The sequence below is a fragment of the Penicillium pulvis genome, assembly GCF_028828015.1.
Source record: "Penicillium pulvis strain IBT 33274 chromosome Unknown scaffold_8_segment0_segment0, whole genome shotgun sequence".
Classification (NCBI taxonomy): Eukaryota; Fungi; Ascomycota; class Eurotiomycetes; order Eurotiales; family Aspergillaceae; genus Penicillium; species Penicillium pulvis.
The window spans coordinates 6,269,327-6,288,287 of record NW_026643080.1 but is presented as its reverse complement, the minus strand read 5'-3'; the positions used below and the strand labels follow the sequence as shown (position 1 = coordinate 6,288,287).

Sequence of the window (18,961 nt, the reverse complement as noted above, 5' to 3'; positions counted from 1 at the left end):
GTTGGGCCATCAGGTTGTCATATACCCCGCTATCAGGTGATGAATTCAACAGGGGTACAAGCAGACCCTATACTATGCGTATTGATATGGAAGGTTCCAGCGAATGACACATCTACGAGACAATGTATTGCAATGTCAGTATAGTAAAACACCGTATAACCAGAACACGGCAAGCTTGATATCCCGAGAATTTAGATGAGTTTAGTTTGGTATCAGGGTCTTGAACAACCGAATAGTTTGAATACGCGCCCCAATTCCGGCACATACAGCGAATGGGCATCTGCACCTTTGCGCAACTTTGACAAAGGTAGCGGAGGGAGAAGATTGCTAACGTAACCAGACCAAGTCTCAAAAATTATGGCATCGACAAGATAGAGTATCCCAATTCATAGGAATAGCAATTGCAATGTATTTGTCTAGCCTTGACGAGTATTAATATAATGTACAAGTTTAGAAACAATCCTTCATCACACTAGACAGCTCTCCCCCATAGTCAAACATAAAAGCCCCATTCGGCATTTGCTGCCAAGGTCCTTCCTCTGGTATCGGCCCAGTTCCTACTCCCATAATTTGATCCTCAAGGTTTCCGACCGCTTCGAACCACTCCATAAGTTCTTGCGTCATCTGTGCTCCGTCCAAGGGTGTCTGGCTGTTAATGCTCGAGCCTGGTGGTGGAACTGGCGATTTGTCGGCATCCAGCATTCCAGGGGCATATTCTTTGTCATCGGTGGTATGATCTGGGCGGGATCTATGCCCTCCCAATCCTACTTGAGGGCCGAGCTTGCGCAGGCTGCGGATGGACTTCCATAATCTTCGTGAGATGTAGGATCGAGTAGAGAATCCCTTGACCAGCTCCAGTGCAAAATAGAACTCCTCCTTGCACGATCCGCTAAATTGTGTTGGTGCTTGGGAAACGGCAAGAAACAGTACAGCCAGGGCAGAGACCAAGAACCAGTTGAACGTCACCTGCTGTAGCTGATAGATATCCGACGTTTCATTGAGACGGGTGATGAAGCGGATGGTGTCCTTGGCGATTCTGACTACTGTCTCCGACTCGCTGGGGTATCGTACAATATGGCCCGCCGTATGTAGTACAGGGCGATGAATGAGCATTCGGAGTTGATTAGCGCGGAGGTATAACAATGCGCGGAGTCGTCGCAGACTTCGTGGGCCTTCAAAAGCGGGTCCTGAATCTGGAGTGCTGGGATGATCCAGTCGTAACGCATCCGGAATATTCTGAGCCCAACTTAGGACTTGCCAATCCAGATAGTTCATTTCCTCCTTCTTGATCTCATTGGTATTATTGAAAGCAGATATGAATTTCCATACCTTAGCGGCGATGCGGCTGTAGCGAATCATGACGCGCAAGTATGGTGTTTTCTCTTCAGGCTCTGGAAGCCAGGGGTCAATATCGGTATCTTCAAGGGCGAAGGGCATGCCTGTTCCAAAGCTCCATCGCATATCAAGGATATAGATAGACCAAAACAGCCGAAGCACCCGGTCCCTCCCCTCCGCCTCAATAGCTGGTTGATTCAATGTCTCGCGGCGATGGAGTCCTTTCTCTAGACACATGCGCTCGACGATTCCAATGGTACGCCAAGCAAGAGTCTCTTCGTCCCCTTGGAAGTAAAAAATGGACTATGAACATATTGGTCAGAGGAAAGTCTTTCTGGGGGGCTGAATGTACGTACCACCAGTGTCAAAAATATGATGCTCTTAATCTCGGGGGGCCCCAGACACAGTTGTCCTGCACCTCACGCACACTATCGAAAAGCGCAGTAGCCTGTTCACTACGACCACTAGCTTCAGCAGTTAAAGCACAGGCAAATACCAGTCGGAGGATGGAGATATCTTCCCGGTCTAGCGTGCCAGTAAAGTTTGTCGAATTCGTGGAGCGACTCATCAAACCATACAGTCGATGCACTTGATCCAATAGCTCCGATAGTTCCAAGACTGGGTACATCATGCCCATTTCCTCTTCATAAACCCGACAAAGTCGCAATGCTTCTTCCTTGGAAATATTCCAGAGGGGGTCCACCGCTTGTCGGACCTCCAATTCACGATTTGGGGCAGACGGTGACGCCAACGGTGATGGTTCCTGGGTAACATCGCCCTCGTCGCCCGCCTCGTTGCGCTCGACAATTCCACGCTGCTGCAGGCTGGACTTGGCAAGGTCGAAACTAAATGCTGAGGTAGTTGGGCCCTGGAATGGCGTCTCGCGAGCGGTCGAGACACGTCGTATGGATCTCTGAGCAGGTATGGGCCCGTACGACCCGGATGAATGTCCAACCACGCTGGGTCGAGCCCCACTAAGAGGAGACGCCTCGCTATGCGTCACTGAGCGAACGGCTGCAGATAGCGAGATAATTTGGTCCTGCATGGATCGCATTTGTTCAAACAGTCGGTCAAAATTTCTATATTTCAAACATCAGCTCCGAGTCGAATTTTATGCAATTGAGAGGTTTCGCAATTTGATTTGGGCGATTTGCGTACTCTTGGTCGCCAACACTTTCTTGGGGCGCGTTCTCCACGTAAACACATTCAATGCGCTGTCGCCCACATCGATGGCATGGCGTCTCACCATTGCATTTGATCTTGCGGCGCTTGCATTCATTACTGTTAGGCGGATATTAGAGATCATTTCACGAGCAAAGTAACAAAAGGAAGACATACCAAGCACGTGCAATGTACTTGCGGCGTTTCTTCCGTGGTCGATCATCTTGTCCCTCGTCTATTGACGCAGGTTTCTCCCAGTCATGCATAGAGTCCTGTAGGTGGTCCATCTCGGCAGTTTCAGTAGACCGAAGTACTTTTAACTATAGGGTCCGGGGTCGGAGGAGTGTAATGAGAAAGAGAAAGTGCGGGGGTTGGTTCCGCGACGAAAGGAGGCGCCCCCAGATTGGTGGGGAAGGATCCACACATCCACCCAATGGCAGCCACGAGTTTGGTCATAGGATCGACTTATGTAACTGGATATTCCAAATCTCGTTATTTGATCTATGGGTCCATGAAGGCAACACTATCAACAATGGACTGTGAAGGCTGATTACATCCTACAGTGGATTACAAGCATTGGGTTGTTCCTCATCACGTGATGACCAACGCGCGCTTTGTCAAACCACGCATCCCACCCAATTCTCTCTCCGTTATCACACTCCCACTACGAATAACATTGCCGACCAGCTATGATGACCAAGGGATAGCTTTGGCTAACTATAAGGCAGGTTTGGCTAAGTATGAGATAATCATGCGAGATTTAAAACGTGGCATCCGGCAAATCGTACAAGAAACACGGCGTGAAACGCGTTACATGATCATGAGGACGCCCGAATAAATGCAATAGAAGTGTCTACGAATGACGATGAGCTTCGGCGAGATCGGTTGCTTCGCTTGAGGAAAGTGGCACGACAAGTACAGCTAAAAATCATTAGATCCCACCAGAACTTACTGAAAGATCATTCAATGGCAAGGAGTCTCTAGAAAGTTCTAGGGCCAGGGGTCGAGACACATCACATGATGCGATGTTCCTTGAGCAACAGTATCTAATTTTTATGGAGAAGTTGGAGAAGAAGTAAAAAAAGTCAAGATCTAAAAAGTAATTGAACACATGAATATTCGATTGTACGGGTATTTGAGGCCTCGGGATATTCCAGCGCCGAGCATAGTCATAAAAACCAACACTCCAATTGTCCAAGTGCCTCTACAAGCCAACTTCTGTGCAAAACTATATACATATAATCATATCCAATCACACATCTAAAATGCAACCTGGAATGCTCGTGCAAACATATAAGAAAAGATATAAGTAACCTATTACAGGTCCTTTGTCCGCTCATCGCTCTCCGCAATCCACTTCTCCAACAGCTTGGGATCACGAGCAACGAATCCGACCTTAAATGGCTTAGGCTCTGTGGTCAAAGCAGTGGGAATAGAGTTGCAATCAATGCAATCTAGAACAGGCCGGTCACTGATCTCCTTTGAAGGCTTCATCTCAAAAGCAGTGATCAGGCGGATAAAAGCAGTGAAGAGTTCGCGGTTCGCCAGGTGCGAACCAGCACACATCCGGGAACCGGCTCCGTAGCCATAGTGGGGTGTACCAGATCCCTCGCCGATCTCGAGGTAGCGCTCGGGGATGAATTTGGAGGCATCCTTGAAGTGGTCTTCGTCGTAATCGGCAGCATAAGCGTTCTAGATTACAGTTAGTAAAAGAGCCAAAGTAGGATATGGTGGAAGTATTCACCATGAAGAATGTTGTGCCAGCGGGGATTGTGGCGCCTTGCCAAACGATATCCTTGGTTGATTCACGGGGCAGGCAGATGGGGATGACGGTCCAGAATCGCAAGATCTCCTTGACTAAGGCTGTGACGTAAGGAACCTTCTCTTCGATCAGGCACTTCTCCCAGGCATCGCCATCGGGATACACGGCCATAATTTCATCGTATGCCTTCTTCTGGATGCGCTGTCCGTCTTCCGATGCCAAGTAGGCGATACCCATGATCAGATTGCCAGGAACGGTGTCAAGTCCCGCAGAAACCATAGTCAGACAGATCGACTTCACCTCAGCTGGAATGCATGTTAGTTCACTGTTCGGGCTCGGAGTAATCTTCTCTGGTAAATCTTACCCTCGTTAAGCTTGGCCTCAGGGTCCTTGAGGATATTTCCAGTGATGCAAGGCTTATCAGTGCCCTTGGCAATGCGGTCCTTCAGCATATTCAAGAGGTGGGTCAGGTACTTGTCGCGGCGAGCACGGAATTCTACGGCCTCGTGGTTCATCTTAGGGAAGATGCGCAGCAAAGGAATGTAGTCTTGCCAGTTGTTTGATGTACTGCGGAAATTGGAAACACCACGCTCGACATCCACGATCTCGTGAAGAAGTTCATCGTCGACATTGCCCTCGATGCGGAGTCCGTAGTTGAGTGTCAAACTAGTGTTGAGCGCAAATCGCTGGAAGTATGCCGTAGGGTTGATATCGCAAGTACCATTCTTGCTATCCCGGTAGAGCTCCTTGATACTGGTGTTGGACTCGAGATCGATGATAGGCATATAGGACTGTGTGGCGGGTCGGTTCAGGGCAGTGGCTGCGGCCTTGCGACGGCGCTTGCAGGACTCATCCCACGGCGACGTACCGATTGTGAATCCTTGCGAGCTTGAAACGACGCTGTGGAAAGTGTGGAAAGTAGGTCGGGAGATGAGAGCGGACTGGTCCTTGATCCAGAGCTGGCGCACGGAGTCGAAGCTATTCGCGAAGACAATACGCTGGAACAAAGATTAAAGTTAGCTGGAGGAGTCTCCTGATTAGGACAAGAACCCAAAGAACCCAAATTGTACCTTGTTTCCCATGCGAACCTGGAAGACGGGGCCAAATTTCTTTGCCCACTTGGCGGCTACTGTTGCATGCTGGTCGCCTAACTGTAGTAGGTTACCGAAGAGGGGTACACCTGGAATCTCGGGGAGACCCTTGATCTTAGGCGTATCGGTGCGGTTCAAATAGCGGATGATAAAGTATACGACCGCTACAACGGCGAGAGCGACTGTTTGAAGCGTCATGGTGACTTGTGATCCTCATAAACCTGAAGTTAATTCGAATGGAGAGTCAGACGGGTCGTGCATCTCTTATAGCACCCTGTGCTCTTGGGCGCGGTACATTTCCGACTACTGACGCACGAATGGCTATTATCGGTGAACATTGACGTTCGGTTGTACGGTAGTAGAGCCAGTCAGAGCGACTGGAATTCTCATTAGTACCCACCAGCGGGTTTGGGACTGACTCGGGATTGGGGAATGTTCATTCCGCGATGCCTGACTACCTGGTAGCTCTTCCCCGCAATCCCGCATTTCGGCATAAAATTACATCAACGCCAAACGCTTTATGTAGACAAGCATGTGAATTGTAGCCGTTCTGTAAATATACCACTATGCACATTATCTTTGATTTGATCCTATCAAGTTCACGTCATCGACAAGCTATAGCGCCATAAGAGTGCGGGTTATAGAAGTGATGACGCGCTTTCCATACTCCGCGGATTCCCTCGGTCTTGACCTAAATTGTCCCCACTTTAGTACGGGATCGACTCTGTGAGTGGACGACGCGCTGATCATTCCGCAACTCCCGCGGTGGAGACACGTTAAGCCGCACAATATCTGTCATTCCGGTCCGGAGTTTCAAACAAATATGTTAATTCACTATCTTCCGCAATATGTCCCAGAATATGTCTAAACAATTGAGTCGATATTGGGGTATATACAGGGCGACCTCGGCTCATAAATGCCGACCATATATGGATCACACCGGAGAGGGTAGTAAATATGCCTAAATACATGATCCCACGATTATATATTCACCGAAACGAACTCCTGTTACCCCTGGTTAACGCCAAAACCTTGACAACAAACTTAAGCATCCCGAGCTAGGATGTTCTTCCAAAGGTTCCTCATCCACACATTTCATCCCCACAGATTGATTGATCTCCTTCGCATCTACTACAACATTCTCCTCAATACCCCTTCGACGCTTCCAGTTGCGCTCTGTATTCGTTACATGCCCATCCCGCCAAAAACAACCATAGAACGCCCGTGCCTCTGCCTCAGTGCGCACGCGTAGAATATCGTAGGTACTGATACTAGTCATTGTCGCGTCCCGCTCGCGACTTATATGACCATCCACAACCCGAACATTGACTCCAGATTCGCGGAAGCGAGCACCCCACATCCCGTCTTCGGCGGGGGTCACACATATGGTAATGCGAGTGGGTGACACGGGGTATGCAAGTAGATAGGATAGGGCATCTGCGTCGACTCCTGTTGGGATGGGGCCGAGCACAAAGTCGTCGCCGCGAGAGATTGCCTGATTGATGAGTGGGACGTAGTGAGTGAAGTACGATTCGTGTGGTCCAGTATCGATAGGACCGGAAATAAATGCGATTTCTGGATTTTGCATCGTGGAGCTTGGGGGGATGTCGTTTTAACCATATCGAGGGAGGCGATAAACATCAGCCTCGTGCTCGTGGTTGTGCGCGCTATGCCTCTTTAGGGAGAAGGCTTGAGCTTACGGTACGCTATTGGTGTAGTTCATGAGATCTATAATCTGCACAGCTCTAGGTCTGTTCCTTAAGAGCTCCTACAATGCATTATAAAACATAGACACAATGCTATCATAAAGGCCATTCGGGGCCAAGGAAACAGGGGTCATGCCTGATTGACGAGGCATCCAGGGGCCGAACGGTGCCGTCACCAAGGTTAGCTTTCCCCACCAAACCTCCACTCAGTTTCAAAGATGCAAGCTTGTTCCTAACCTAAAGGATTCCTATAAGGCATTATCGAACTTTAATATATTGCTATCATGCCATTCGGTGCCAAGAAGGTATAATTCACGCTTGATAATCAAGGCATCCAAGGCGGAACGGTGCCGTCAGCAAGGTTTGCGTTCCCTATTAATCCTCCACCGACCTTGAAAAGCTTCAAAGAAAGACGCGACAGGGACAAGAGTACCTCATTTGATTCAAAATGAGTTCACACTCTTCCTTCCTTCCATTGTCTTCTCCACCCGATTCACCCAGTCTCCTACTACCCCGGCGCCCCAGTCTAGAACCCGACCGCGAGATCCTTACGACCCGCGGTCAACGCATATGGACATTCCTACCCAGTCGCACATCCAGCCCAGCTCTACAAGACCTCAGCGAAGGGTCCGAACCACCAAACTCGGTACACCGAGGCCCCTTGCTTATTGGACAGAAAAATGCCCGCTATGAATGGTACGTCGCACAAGCCAAGCTCATGCAACTTTGGCCCTTACCTAACCGCTTCCATGCGCATAGGCAACGCTACTACCGATCGCCCGAGTCATTAAAGGGTCTGCGAAAACCACTGTAAGTTGACATATCTTGTAAATATTTGATGTAATGCTCATTCCTTTACAGGCGAGAATACTACGAGAAGAACAATACCCTAATCTCCCAATATCTCTACATCGATCGCCTACTGGATTCTTCTCTACCCCACAACCTGATCGAAGACTACAATGGATGTCATCACCATGCGCCAGCAGAACAGGACTTTCTCGAGCCAGATGCCAATCCGATAGATCAACGACCTGGTAAATCCACCAAAGAATCCAGAATCAAGCGCACGCCTCACAATCTATACCGGATCCCCGATGAAACTGCGCCGTTACTCTCACCACCAGAGGAGGAGCCAAGTATCTACAATTCCATACCAGATATCGAGTCACACGGCAGCATGTCGCCAGAAAAAGAAGAAAAGCTGATTAACCTAGCTGTCCGCGTCAACTTCGTGGCGAATGTCGTCCTCCTCGGTTCCAAGATCGGTGTCATGGCCTTGACAAGCTCCATGTCCGTTCTGGCAGGTCTTGTCGATGGAGCACTTGATTTTCTCAGTACGGTGATCGTCTGGGTTACTATCACCCTGATTCAGACGCAGGATCGCAACCGGTACCCGATTAGTCGACGCAGATTGGAACCGTTGAGTGTGTTGGTGTTCTCGGTTATTATGGTCACGTCCTTCTTTCAGGTTGCACTCTCGTCCATCAATAGGCTGATTGGGGAGGATCATGCTATTGTTGAGCTAACGATGCCGTCCATCGTGCTTATGGCTGCGACGGTCATTATAAAGTTGCTTTGTTGGATATGGTGTCGTTCGATCCCTAGTCCGAGTGTGCAGGTGCTTGCGCAAGATGCCATGACAGATGTCATATTCAATACTTTTAGTATTATCTTCCCATTGAGTACGTCCTTCCCAATCCTGTGTTTTATTTCATCGTGGAAATATACTAATGCATGCATGATTACAGTTGGCGCATTCGCACGTCTTTGGTACCTGGATTCACTAGGAGGTGTTTTCCTCTCCATCTATATCATGTGGAACTGGGGCGAGACGGCCGGCGAGTATATTCGCCGTTTGACGGGTGCAGCCGCCTCAGCCACCGATCACAGTATCCTGCTGTACATGACTATGCGTTTCTCGCGAGTAATTCAAAAAGTGCAAGATCTCAAGGCTTACTACGCTGGCGATAAGCTCAATGTCGAGGTAGACTTGGTCGTCGATGAGCGGACTAGCCTTCGGGATAGCCATGATGTAGGAGAGAGCCTGCAATACATTCTGGAGAGTGTGCCGACCGTGGATCGAGCCTTTGTTCATTTGGATTATGACGAGTGGAACCTTCCAAGCCATATGAACCAGCTTGATCGTTGACCTCAGGATTTCTTACAAAGGAGTCATACGTATTGATACTACTACTTCATGACTGGGAGAACATAATAATAAAAAGTGTGATATTTCATACATCAAGTCATTTCTTTAACTGTACATTTGAAGGAAAAACAAATGAGAATTTCACCTCCGCCATGACCGTGGTCATGGCCAAACCGTGATAACACATAGAAATGACGCCCCTAATGTACAAACCAGATTCCTATGCGTTTCACGCATTCAAATACATAGCAGGAAATTCCTCGTGTCGACTTGAAAATCAAGAAATGTAGAAGATTGTGAGTGGCTCGGCATAGAATGCGGGAAATTAATGAAGTAAGCGGTAAGAGGGGTGGTTGCAATGGTAGCAATCCACCTTAGATCGAACCCTGACTGTAAAGATAATGGTTTGGTATGAATAAAGGTAGCAAATCACGAGTGGCTCGGTAAAGCAAGGGAGCAATTAGCGAGGTGGCTGCGATGGCGGATGCAATGGTGGTATACCGCCTTGCATTGAACCTTGACTGTAAACGCGATGATGGTTTGGTGTAGATGTCGGTTCACCCAACGAACCTGGTCCTGCAGGCCGTTGGTGAAGAGACTGCATCGTTCCCGCAGCCGACGCTTGAGGTGGCGCATAGCCCATACTACTGCCGCTCATCGAAGGATGCATTCCTGATGGCGGAGTGTACGATCGTGCAAGACCCGAGAGTGATGGCATGGATCGACCGTTTTGACTTTGCGGAGGAGGGGTGCTATGTCCATACGCTGAAGAACCGCCAGTTAAGCTAACAGGGGTAGAGCGGTGTGTTCCGTTCACAAAGGTCTGTACGTGTTGCTGGTAGCTTTGACTGAGTGGTTGTGCGGAGGCCGGTGTAGACGGGGTGGCAGGGGAATATGCGCCGGACGGACGGGGCGGAATACCATACAAGTTTGCCGAAGGCTGACCCGGGGTAGGAGGGTCCTGTCGAGAGCCAAAAGCGACGCTGCTTGCCCTTGAAGATGGAGATACAGGTCGATAGGCTTGAGGTTGGGAAGTCAAGTCCCGGGAACTCGATGACGCATGTCCCTGGCCAGCGGATGGTTGAGAAAACACACTTGGGTAAGCAGGCCGTTGAGAACCTGGTGGCGGCGTTGGCGCAGGGGATGGGACGGCAAGGCCGCTCAATTGACCGGCCGACTGGGACGGAGCAGTAGCATAGTGTGAGTATGCATTCTGGGAGGCCAGCGATCCGGCTGAGCGACTATTCTGCTGCGAAGGGGGTGGCGGTTGTGATTGTGAGCCTGCTTGCTGTGCCCGAGGATCGAAACGCGCCATCCAGTCGCTGGTTGCCGATGTTCCAGAGCTACCAGGAGGAGGTCCATAGCTAGAGTATTCCTGATATCCACGGGATGAGGTTTGATACTGGCCCGGCTGCCCGTAGCCAGAGTTCGTCGTCGCACCGGACATGGCAGTCTCATCTACCCGAGTCGCGCCCATGCCTTGGTAAACAGAGCGCGGAACCGATGCCACAGAAGCTGGGGCAGATGGAGCTTCACTCGCGAACCGCTTCCGAGGCTGAGGTTCCTCTGGCTCGTTATTGAGAATGCTCATGATATTGGAACGTTTAGCGGGCACCTTGGAGTCAGGGGCCGGAGTACCGCTCAGCCGTGGGACATCTTTAGTAGGAGACAGAACAGGGCGCGGCGACTGAAGACCCCCGGGCTGACCTGAAAGCGAGTAGTACTGTCGCTGTCCGAAGGGATCACGATGAACAGAAGAAATGTCAAGCTCGGGTCGAGGCAATTGCGTTGGCGAGCCAGGGGCTTGGGTGAGGCTGGTATGGCGTGAATGGGTAGGGGGGAGAAGAGAAGGCGGGGCCTGGGCAGCCATGTAGGCCTGCCCGGACAGAGGATCCATCCGTGCCATTTCCGAGGGAGTAGATGATGAAGGAGTATGCCGTGACGGTATTTGCATGTCTTGGCCGCGCGAGCTCGAGTGAGGTAGCATTGAAGAATCCCGACGATCCTCAGTAAAATATCCTAACCGTGGGCCCGACATCCGATTTGGATGTCCCCGCATGGCACGGGTCTCGTCACCAAGATTCGTGGAACCCGTGGGCACCGAAGCCGCAGTAGATGCTTGTGCCAATGTCGGGTAACGATTAGGACCTCGCTCACTCTCGGACAGGGGGCGACCGTGGAGTGGCATCGGCTGAGGAGACATGGCAAGGGGTTTGCCCTTGGAGGAAAACCTCATCTCATCTGCCTCGGTCATCAAATCCCCATGAGGAGCAAGAGGGCGAGGAACAATGGTGGACGGGGTTGCCTCATAACGTCGCTTAGGAGCAACGCTAGGCACGGGAAGAGGTCCAGTCGGCTCGCCGCGAGATTTCTTATCCTCCGCCATCAACAAAAGCTCTTCGAAGTCTTTCTGTCCTGAATCGAGTCGGCGCTGATAGTAGTTTTTTACCTGTATCGATCACATTAGCTGGAAGTCATGTTTAGAATTATGAACCAAGCCCTACCATCACCGTCGTCTTAGTCTTCATGAAGTTCGAAATGCCTTCAAAATCACGACCAAAGTGCGCAAGCAATCGAGGGAAATCGCGTTGCTCAGGAACAGACCAGTAACTTGTCGGTTGTAACGATCCATATCCAGTCTCCAGCTGTTTAGGTGTCATAGCTGGATCAGTTTCTGTAGATTCAAAGACATACACGCCCTCCTTTGCTCTCCCACGTCCAGCCCTGGGTCGTGAAGCGGGCATCTGGGCCTCTCTGTCGCTCATTTCTCGATCTGGAGGCATAACAGCGTCCATCGTTCCATCCATACCGAATTCCATTTTCGGAATTGCAGCGAGGGGAGGATTGCTTTGCGGCGGCGGTGGCGGAGGCGGCGGTGGTGGAAGTGCTGGTCCCTGAGATCGCTGTTCCTTCTCGGTCGTCTTGTTGCGCTTTGGGGCACGAGCGCCGCCAAGTCGGCCACCACGTCGAGAGGCAGGCTTTTCAATCGGCTCAGTTTCCTTCGCACTTTGACCATCATTTGAATCTCCGAAAGTTGGAGCAGCAGCGCGCCGAGGACGTCCGGTGTCAGTGACAGCTGGAACCTCCTCCTCCCCGTCGAAGTCAGGCTTGACCACACCCAAATCAGCAATGAGAGCATTGGATTTAGGCCGAGCGGACCTGGTCTTGTTCTTGCCTCGCTTGCTCCACCGCTTGTTGAGCTTCGCCTTGTACTTGATTTCCTCTTTTGTGAGATAGTAGTGGACAATGCACTGCTGGAAATCTCGGCCAGGCAAGGCCTCGGCGATCTTGCCCCATTTTTTGGGATAGGCCATGAAAGCATCGGTGAACATCGTGTGCTCTTCCTTAGTAAAATCGTTGGGTGGTGGCAGGAAGCCGAATACATCCATGGCATTATCAGTTTCCACGGCATTATTGACATCCTTGTAAATTCGGGCCTTTGCCTCTTGTGGCTCCAGCATTTCCGGGATGATGGCCTCACGGGACAAGTCAGGACGAGCGGTGACCATTTTTGTTTTCCGTCGCTCCAACTCTTCCTGTGCAGAGATCTCGGATGCCTTCAAAGCATTGAGGAAATCCAACTCGCTATTGCCCTTGTATCGTCGACCTTCACGACCTTCTGGCATCACAGTTGGAGTAACAGGGACTGTGGATGGTGGTGGAGAGGCCGGACCAGGAGTCATAGGCTTCTTGTTTTTGAGACGATCTAGCTCCCAGACGTGCAACCGCCAAGGCTTGTAATGAGCCATGTACTCTGCTCTGAGCGCAGCATTCTTCTTCGCAATCTCCTTTTGTTGCTTGGAGAGCTCGTTGAGAAACGCCTCCTTGAGCTGTATTTTCGTGGAGTCATTGTCCTGGCATATTTCCATATCAGAGAGTGGAGTTGGGGGCCCATCACTTAAGAAGGGCAGCCCATCGACAGTGATTTCGGAATGCACCACAGCGGGTGGGATGGCAGCTTGAGATACCGGCTCAATTATGCCTTCAGCTGTGGTTGGAGCAAACGTGACAACTCGCTCCACAGTGGACACGGCAGGCACAGCATTTTCTTCAAGAGAGGGCAAAGGCTCTGCTGGGGCTGGATCCGCTGTCTCTTCTTGGGCAATCTTACCCAGTAGTTGTATTCTCAAAAGGAGAGAGACAATATGGGGATCTTCCAAAGGAGAAGGGGGTATCTCGGCTCGAAGGAGCTCCATATCCCTTTCGAAACTGCGCTTCCGTTCTTCTAAGTATTCGTGACTGAAGACCTCGTTTTCCTCGTCATCTTCATCACTGGACTGTCCAAACCCAGGGATAAGGGCAGATTCGCCTTTCTCTGCTGGTTCCGACTCATCATGCTGTTGTTCCGATTGTTTCAGCTTTGGCTGCTCTTGTAGCACGGGCTGATTTTCTTCTTGCGCAGGAACTGGTTGCGGTTGTTTGCTCGGTTCCTGATATGGGATCTGCTCTAGCTGATTCTGTTGCTTCGGCTCGACATCTGGACCCGGTGCCGGGTCGGGCTTCTTCTCTGGCTTCTGCTCCAGCTTCTGCTCCAGCTTCTGCTCCAGCTTCTGCTCCGGCTTCTGGTCTGGCCTCTCTAGCCTGTGCTCTAGCTTCCGCGCCTGCTCATCGTCCTTAGGTGGGGACTGAATCATTGGTGCCGGTGGCGGGCTGCTGCGGATGGTAAGTTTCATAGACGGTGAGCTTGGAGATGTGGCATGATTAGGTTCAGCAGTAATGGTGGCTTCTTTTTGAGAATCATCCCTCGAGCCTGACGATGTCTGCCGATTCTCCTCTGTGGGTTTTTCGATGGGCGGACGCATGGACTCTTGCTCGTCGGGTTCTTTCTTCGGTGGCCCGGTAGATACAGATGGTGCACGATTGTATCCGGAACGACCCCAAGGCTTGTTTCCTTTGCTCCCTCCTCGCGGTGATGAGCCTGATCGTGGATATCCTCGTGGGCCAGTAGGAATGTTGGATGCCTGCATTCGAGGGGAAATTGAGCGATCGCGTGAAAGTGACCTTGGTGGAGGAGGCAAGCGAGAGATAGTGGGAGATGTGGATACGGTGTGCGGCTTTTGTGGTCCCTGTGACTCTATTTGGCCATTCAATGAATCCCGCTTCGCCATTGCAGCTGGTGCAGTCGGTGGGGATCGGTCCGATGTCTGCGCGAATGTCCTCTGGGCTTCCTGAGGTGGGCGGCTGTCGGAGAGCTGGCTTGAGATATCTGAAGGTTGTGCTGTTGAGTCATTGCGTCCTGCTTTGGGGCCTGTGGGAGCTTGGGGTAACGCCTTAGGCTTTTCGTTCTGAGACTTCTCCGCTTGGGTCGATGCGTCGCTTAAAGTGCGCCCTTCGGAGGGCCCTTTCATTGGTGGTACTGAAGGTATTGGAGCAGTCATTGAGCCAAATGCGGGGACCTGTGGTGCTGACGGGGGAGGTGAGTGCTGGTTGGATGGTCCTAAATCCTTAGGGGGTTCAGAGCGTAGGGGAGGGATTTCAGATCGATCACTCTCGCGTCTAGCTTCATGTCCGCCGGCACTAGAAATGATGGAAGCCTTGCGAGCCTGATCTTGGGGACCTTGATCAGGCATACGCTCCGGAACAGGCGCGCCTACGGATGAAGGCGCCCCATGGGCAATTGAGCCGGCACGGTTGTCTGCACGGTTTGGGGGATGTTCTCTTTTCCATGGCTCGACAGAACGGTCCCGATACTCTCGGTCCGGTCCACGCATCTGCCAATCTTCACGCCGATCAAAGCGTTCGCGTCGATCAATATTACGATCACGTTCACGGTCTCGCATAATATCACGGTCTCGGTCTAATCCACGATCGCGGTCCAGAGGAATGCGGTCTGAGAGGGCGCGGTCCAACATAGGGTGGTCCAAAATGGGGCGATCCATGGGGGGACGATCCATAGGGGGACGATCCATAGGCTGACGATCGATAGACTGACGGTCCATAGGCGGACGATCAAGTGGGGGACGGTCGAGAGGGGGTCGATCGAGAGGTCTATCAAGGAGAGGTCGGTCCATAGGTGGGCGGTCTAGAGGAGGGCGATCTCGGTCCATGTTCATGTCTCTATCACGATCACGGTCCCGATCCATCATACGGTCTCTGCCGCGGTCTCGCCATGTATCACGAGATCGACTTCGTCGGCGGAATTGCTCACGGTCATCGAAGAAAGATGGGCGACCCCGTCCGCGACCACCTTCCCAGTCTCCTCTTCCTCGGCCACGCATAGAGCCACCTCGGGGATGACCCCCATTAGATGGTGGGCCATCAGGGCCACCAGAAGATGCGGACAAGATGCTGTCTCTGGAGTTGCGGCGCATGCGAACCACGTCGAAATCGCGGCTGGGGGGTTCTCTCACGTCACGAAAGTCGCGTGTTGGGGATCTGGAACGGCCACGTCCGAAGCCCATGCGGTTGTCTCGGGGATCAAAGTCGCGATCGCGGCGACCCCAATCACGGTCCATGTCACGACGGAATGGCGGCGCATCGCGAGAATCTCGAAATTCGCGATCGCGGTCCCTGTGGTCTCGATCTCGATCTCGGAATTCGCCTCGGCCATATCCACGACCTCGTCCACCAAAATGGCCTCGAGGGGAATCAACCAGGCCACGTAGAGCGCGCGGGGCACTTGGGGGCTCCCTGCCGAATGGAACGTTGCCGTCGTCAGGGCCACGGGGACCGGCAGCCGTACGACGGTCCCCGAAGCGGGGGGAACGGTCGCGGGAATTAAACCCGGACGATGGGGGGAATCTGGACGACATTACCAGGTCATGCTACCATGAGATGACCTGGAAAGCAGTCGAGCAAAGGGTTGTATTGAAGACGAAACAGGGTCCGGGAATGCAGAATCCAGAACCCGCACTGGACCCGACTTTGGGGGGCTTGAGTCACGTGCCACTGCACGGACCACCACGAGGGAACCATTCGATCTGATCGTGGAGACATTTTATGATCTTCACAACGACGCTGAGAAGCACCAGCTTGATAAGTGCTAGGAGCAGATATGAGCTCTGCGGGCTATCATCTCACATACAAATTGTCCCCTGCAATATACTCATCGCTGTCAATACAGGATTTGAGGGTCGCGAAGGAATCAAGAGTGCCCGTGCACATTGTGGAGCCGCCATCAATGAACTAGCCAGACAGCTCAAGCGAACTCAATTTCGATTCATGATGAATCCCCATGTAATGACTAGAACTAGCTACCTAGATATATCTAAAGCATTATCTCAGATCCTTGGTATCGGGTTTCAAGGTTATACTTGTCACTACATAAACCCGTACTTTGTTTGGCAGATATACTACATACCACTGGTCCTCTGCATATGCCACAGGAGCATGGTGCCTAGCTAGTGCTGGGCCCGAAACGCCGCAGATCGACATGAAACGACAGGGGTTCATCCTGAAGCAGGCGATCACCTTTACAGCGTATCTAGATTTCCAGTTTGGCTTGGAACTTTCTGTACTTTACATGGTCAAGAAGATTGTCCTTCATGCTTGTGGAATTTTTTGAGTGATGCCCAGATGCGTGGATGTCCTTTTGTCACATGGTGCCTGAGATATGTGGCTATTGGTGCCTCAGGTGTTCACTCGGGGCGATAATGATTCCCCCGCCAAAAAAAAAAAAATATTGTGCCGCAGATACCAGAGCACCCCACTACGAACACACTTACGCATTACTTTCCTCAGGGTGCTGATTATATCTACCACTGAAGGCCCGAATTCAGTTATTTCCGTCTCTTTCCCTCCTCCAAAATACTTTGGACAATTGTTTAGCAACCATCATGAGCCAGCCAACTGCCGCACCCCCTACCTCCGCAAGCAATGCGGTCCTGGTGGAATCTCAACCGGTTCCCGAAGGAACCCAGCAAGTGAGCGGAATCGACTTCGACAAGTTCCAGGGTCGGGATATTACGGTGGCCGAAATGGTCGACAATATGACCAACATGGGCTTCCAGGGCAGTGCGGTTGCCGAGGCTGCCCGCATCATCAATGAGATGGTAGGTCATTCAACTCCACGATCATGACCTCCGCTAACATAATTACCTCCGTCTAAGCGTGCCTTCCGAGACCCCGAAACCGGTGCAAAGACTACCATTTTCCTTGGATATACCTCGAATTTAATTTCCTCCGGTCTGCGTGACACCCTCCGCTACCTCGTGAAGCATAACCATGTATCGGCCATCGTCACTACCGCCGGTGGTGTGGAGGAGGATTTGATTAAATGCTTGGCTCCCACTTACATGGGCGCTTTTGCTACCCCCGGTGCCGGACTACGTGCCAAGGGCCTGAATCGCATTGGCAACTTGGTGGTGCCTAATAACAACTACTGTGCTTTTGAGGATTGGCTGGTCCCCATTTTGGATCGTATGCTGGAGGAGCAAGAGGCATCCAAGCGGAAGGCCCAGGAGACCGGGGATGTAGAAGACGAGCTCCACTGGACTCCGAGCCGCATTACCGAGCGACTGGGCCTGGAGATCAACAATGAGGACTCGGTGCTGTACTGGGCCGCGCGCAATAAGATTCCCATCTTCTGCCCTGCCCTGACTGACGGATCGCTCGGAGATATGCTCTACTTTCACACCTTCAAATCCTCACCCCAGCAAATCCGGGTTGACATTGTGGAGGATGTGCGCCGCATCAACACTATGGCAGTTCGGGCCGCGCGGGCGGGTATGATTATTTTGGGTGGCGGTGTGGTCAAACACCACATTGCTAACGCGTGTCTGATGCGGAACGGTGCCGAGCATGCTGTGTATGTCAATACTGCCCAGGAATTCGATGGCAGTGATGCGGGTGCCCGGCCTGACGAAGCCGTAAGCTGGGGAAAGATTAAAAGCGATGCTCACGCTGTTAAAGTCTACGCCGAGGCCACTGTGGCATTCCCTCTGATCGTTGCAGCCTCGTTTGCACGGGCGGCCCCAGCACAAAACTGAGGGCGCCTGCTGCGTACCGATAGTTTGCCGCACACTGCAGGGTCCCGTGTCCGCGGACGAGGGTCACCAATCAGAGAGGACCCTGGTCCACTCGCCTCCCAGCAGGGATATCCTGCTGATGAATTTCCCTGGTTTGAACCCTTTTTATTTTAGTAATTCGGGTGTCTCTGAGTGCACCAGACATGGTCAACCCCCCGCTGAGTTGATTCTGACCATGTCTGGCGACCCACGACCATCGGGATGCAGCCTGTCAGCCTGTCTCCGGTTCTTTCTCCATTTCCAGTCCCACAAATCTCCACAAGAGTCGGGGGAGACATGTTTCATAACCACAAAGATTCACAGTGGCAACATGCATAAAAATGGGAGCCGACCGGAGTGGCAAAGAAAAGAAAATTCGCTACAGAAAGAATACCCGCAGTATTTAAGGTTGGGATCCGTTGGCTGCCCTGAAGTGGATCCTTTGGGTCGGATCCACTGCCGATCAAGAGGGGGGGCCTCACCGCGATTTGTGTCAGATAACTCAACACAATCTAAGATAAAATTCATGAAATGAATCCATTGAAAAGTGCCGAATGATCTCCTAGATCAATATTGAGTGGGGGCGAATGATCATAAAAAAGAAACTATCAGTAATAGATTTCTTGGGACCAAAGATAGAAATCACCGCGTGGCTTATCCACCCGAGTTTGACTCTCCCCACTTGATTTTGGCCGAATCCCGCGAGTCCCCCGGACTTCTTATCGCTTTCTTACTTCTCTTTTTTTTTCTTTCCTCTCCTTTTTTCTTTAATCTCTTCGCTCTTTCTGCATCATTCCTCTTTTCACATT

At 51.5% G+C, this 18,961-nt stretch overlaps 7 protein-coding genes across 7 annotated transcripts; 2 read left to right on the top strand and 5 right to left on the bottom strand.

The window, feature by feature from the left end:
• Positions 1 to 450: 450 nt before the first annotated feature.
• N7503_011787 (putative C6 transcription factor) lies at positions 451 to 2,783 on the bottom strand (the record flags this gene model as incomplete). Its single annotated transcript, XM_057071333.1, has 4 exons — positions 451 to 1,638; positions 1,763 to 2,414; positions 2,494 to 2,616; positions 2,674 to 2,783. The coding sequence occupies 4 exons, from the start codon at positions 2,781 to 2,783 to the stop codon at positions 451 to 453; spliced, it is 2,073 nt and encodes a 690-aa protein (XP_056917944.1).
• A 1,030-nt stretch (positions 2,784 to 3,813) lies between these two features.
• N7503_011786 (cytochrome P450) lies at positions 3,814 to 5,547 on the bottom strand (the record flags this gene model as incomplete). Its single annotated transcript, XM_057071332.1, has 4 exons — positions 3,814 to 4,188; positions 4,241 to 4,563; positions 4,623 to 5,256; positions 5,329 to 5,547. The coding sequence occupies 4 exons, from the start codon at positions 5,545 to 5,547 to the stop codon at positions 3,814 to 3,816; spliced, it is 1,551 nt and encodes a 516-aa protein (XP_056917943.1).
• Positions 5,548 to 6,367: 820 nt separating this feature from the next.
• Positions 6,368 to 6,937, bottom strand: N7503_011785 (uncharacterized protein; the record flags this gene model as incomplete). Its single annotated transcript, XM_057071331.1, has 1 exon — positions 6,368 to 6,937. One exon carries the CDS (start codon positions 6,935 to 6,937, stop codon positions 6,368 to 6,370), a length of 570 nt encoding a protein of 189 aa, XP_056917942.1.
• Positions 6,938 to 7,503: 566 nt separating this feature from the next.
• Positions 7,504 to 9,207, top strand: N7503_011784 (cation diffusion facilitator family transporter; the record flags this gene model as incomplete). Its single annotated transcript, XM_057071330.1, has 4 exons — positions 7,504 to 7,751; positions 7,815 to 7,865; positions 7,917 to 8,740; positions 8,807 to 9,207. The coding sequence occupies 4 exons, from the start codon at positions 7,504 to 7,506 to the stop codon at positions 9,205 to 9,207; spliced, it is 1,524 nt and encodes a 507-aa protein (XP_056917941.1).
• A 460-nt stretch (positions 9,208 to 9,667) lies between these two features.
• N7503_011783 (MYB DNA-binding domain protein) lies at positions 9,668 to 15,959 on the bottom strand (the record flags this gene model as incomplete). The annotated part of the gene is made up of 2 exons (XM_057071329.1): positions 9,668 to 11,656; positions 11,712 to 15,959. The coding sequence occupies 2 exons, from the start codon at positions 15,957 to 15,959 to the stop codon at positions 9,668 to 9,670; spliced, it is 6,237 nt and encodes a 2,078-aa protein (XP_056917940.1).
• Positions 15,960 to 16,085: 126 nt separating this feature from the next.
• Positions 16,086 to 16,311, bottom strand: N7503_011782 (uncharacterized protein; the record flags this gene model as incomplete). The annotated part of the gene is given in 2 exon segments (XM_057071328.1): positions 16,086 to 16,215; positions 16,232 to 16,311. The coding sequence occupies 2 exon segments, from the start codon at positions 16,309 to 16,311 to the stop codon at positions 16,086 to 16,088; spliced, it is 210 nt and encodes a 69-aa protein (XP_056917939.1).
• A 665-nt stretch (positions 16,312 to 16,976) lies between these two features.
• Positions 16,977 to 18,152, top strand: N7503_011781 (deoxyhypusine synthase; the record flags this gene model as incomplete). Its single annotated transcript, XM_057071327.1, has 2 exons — positions 16,977 to 17,198; positions 17,256 to 18,152. Coding segments are annotated over 2 exons (1,101 nt in total), but the record flags the coding sequence as incomplete, so codon positions are not given.
• Between the last annotated feature and the right edge of the window lie 809 nt (positions 18,153 to 18,961).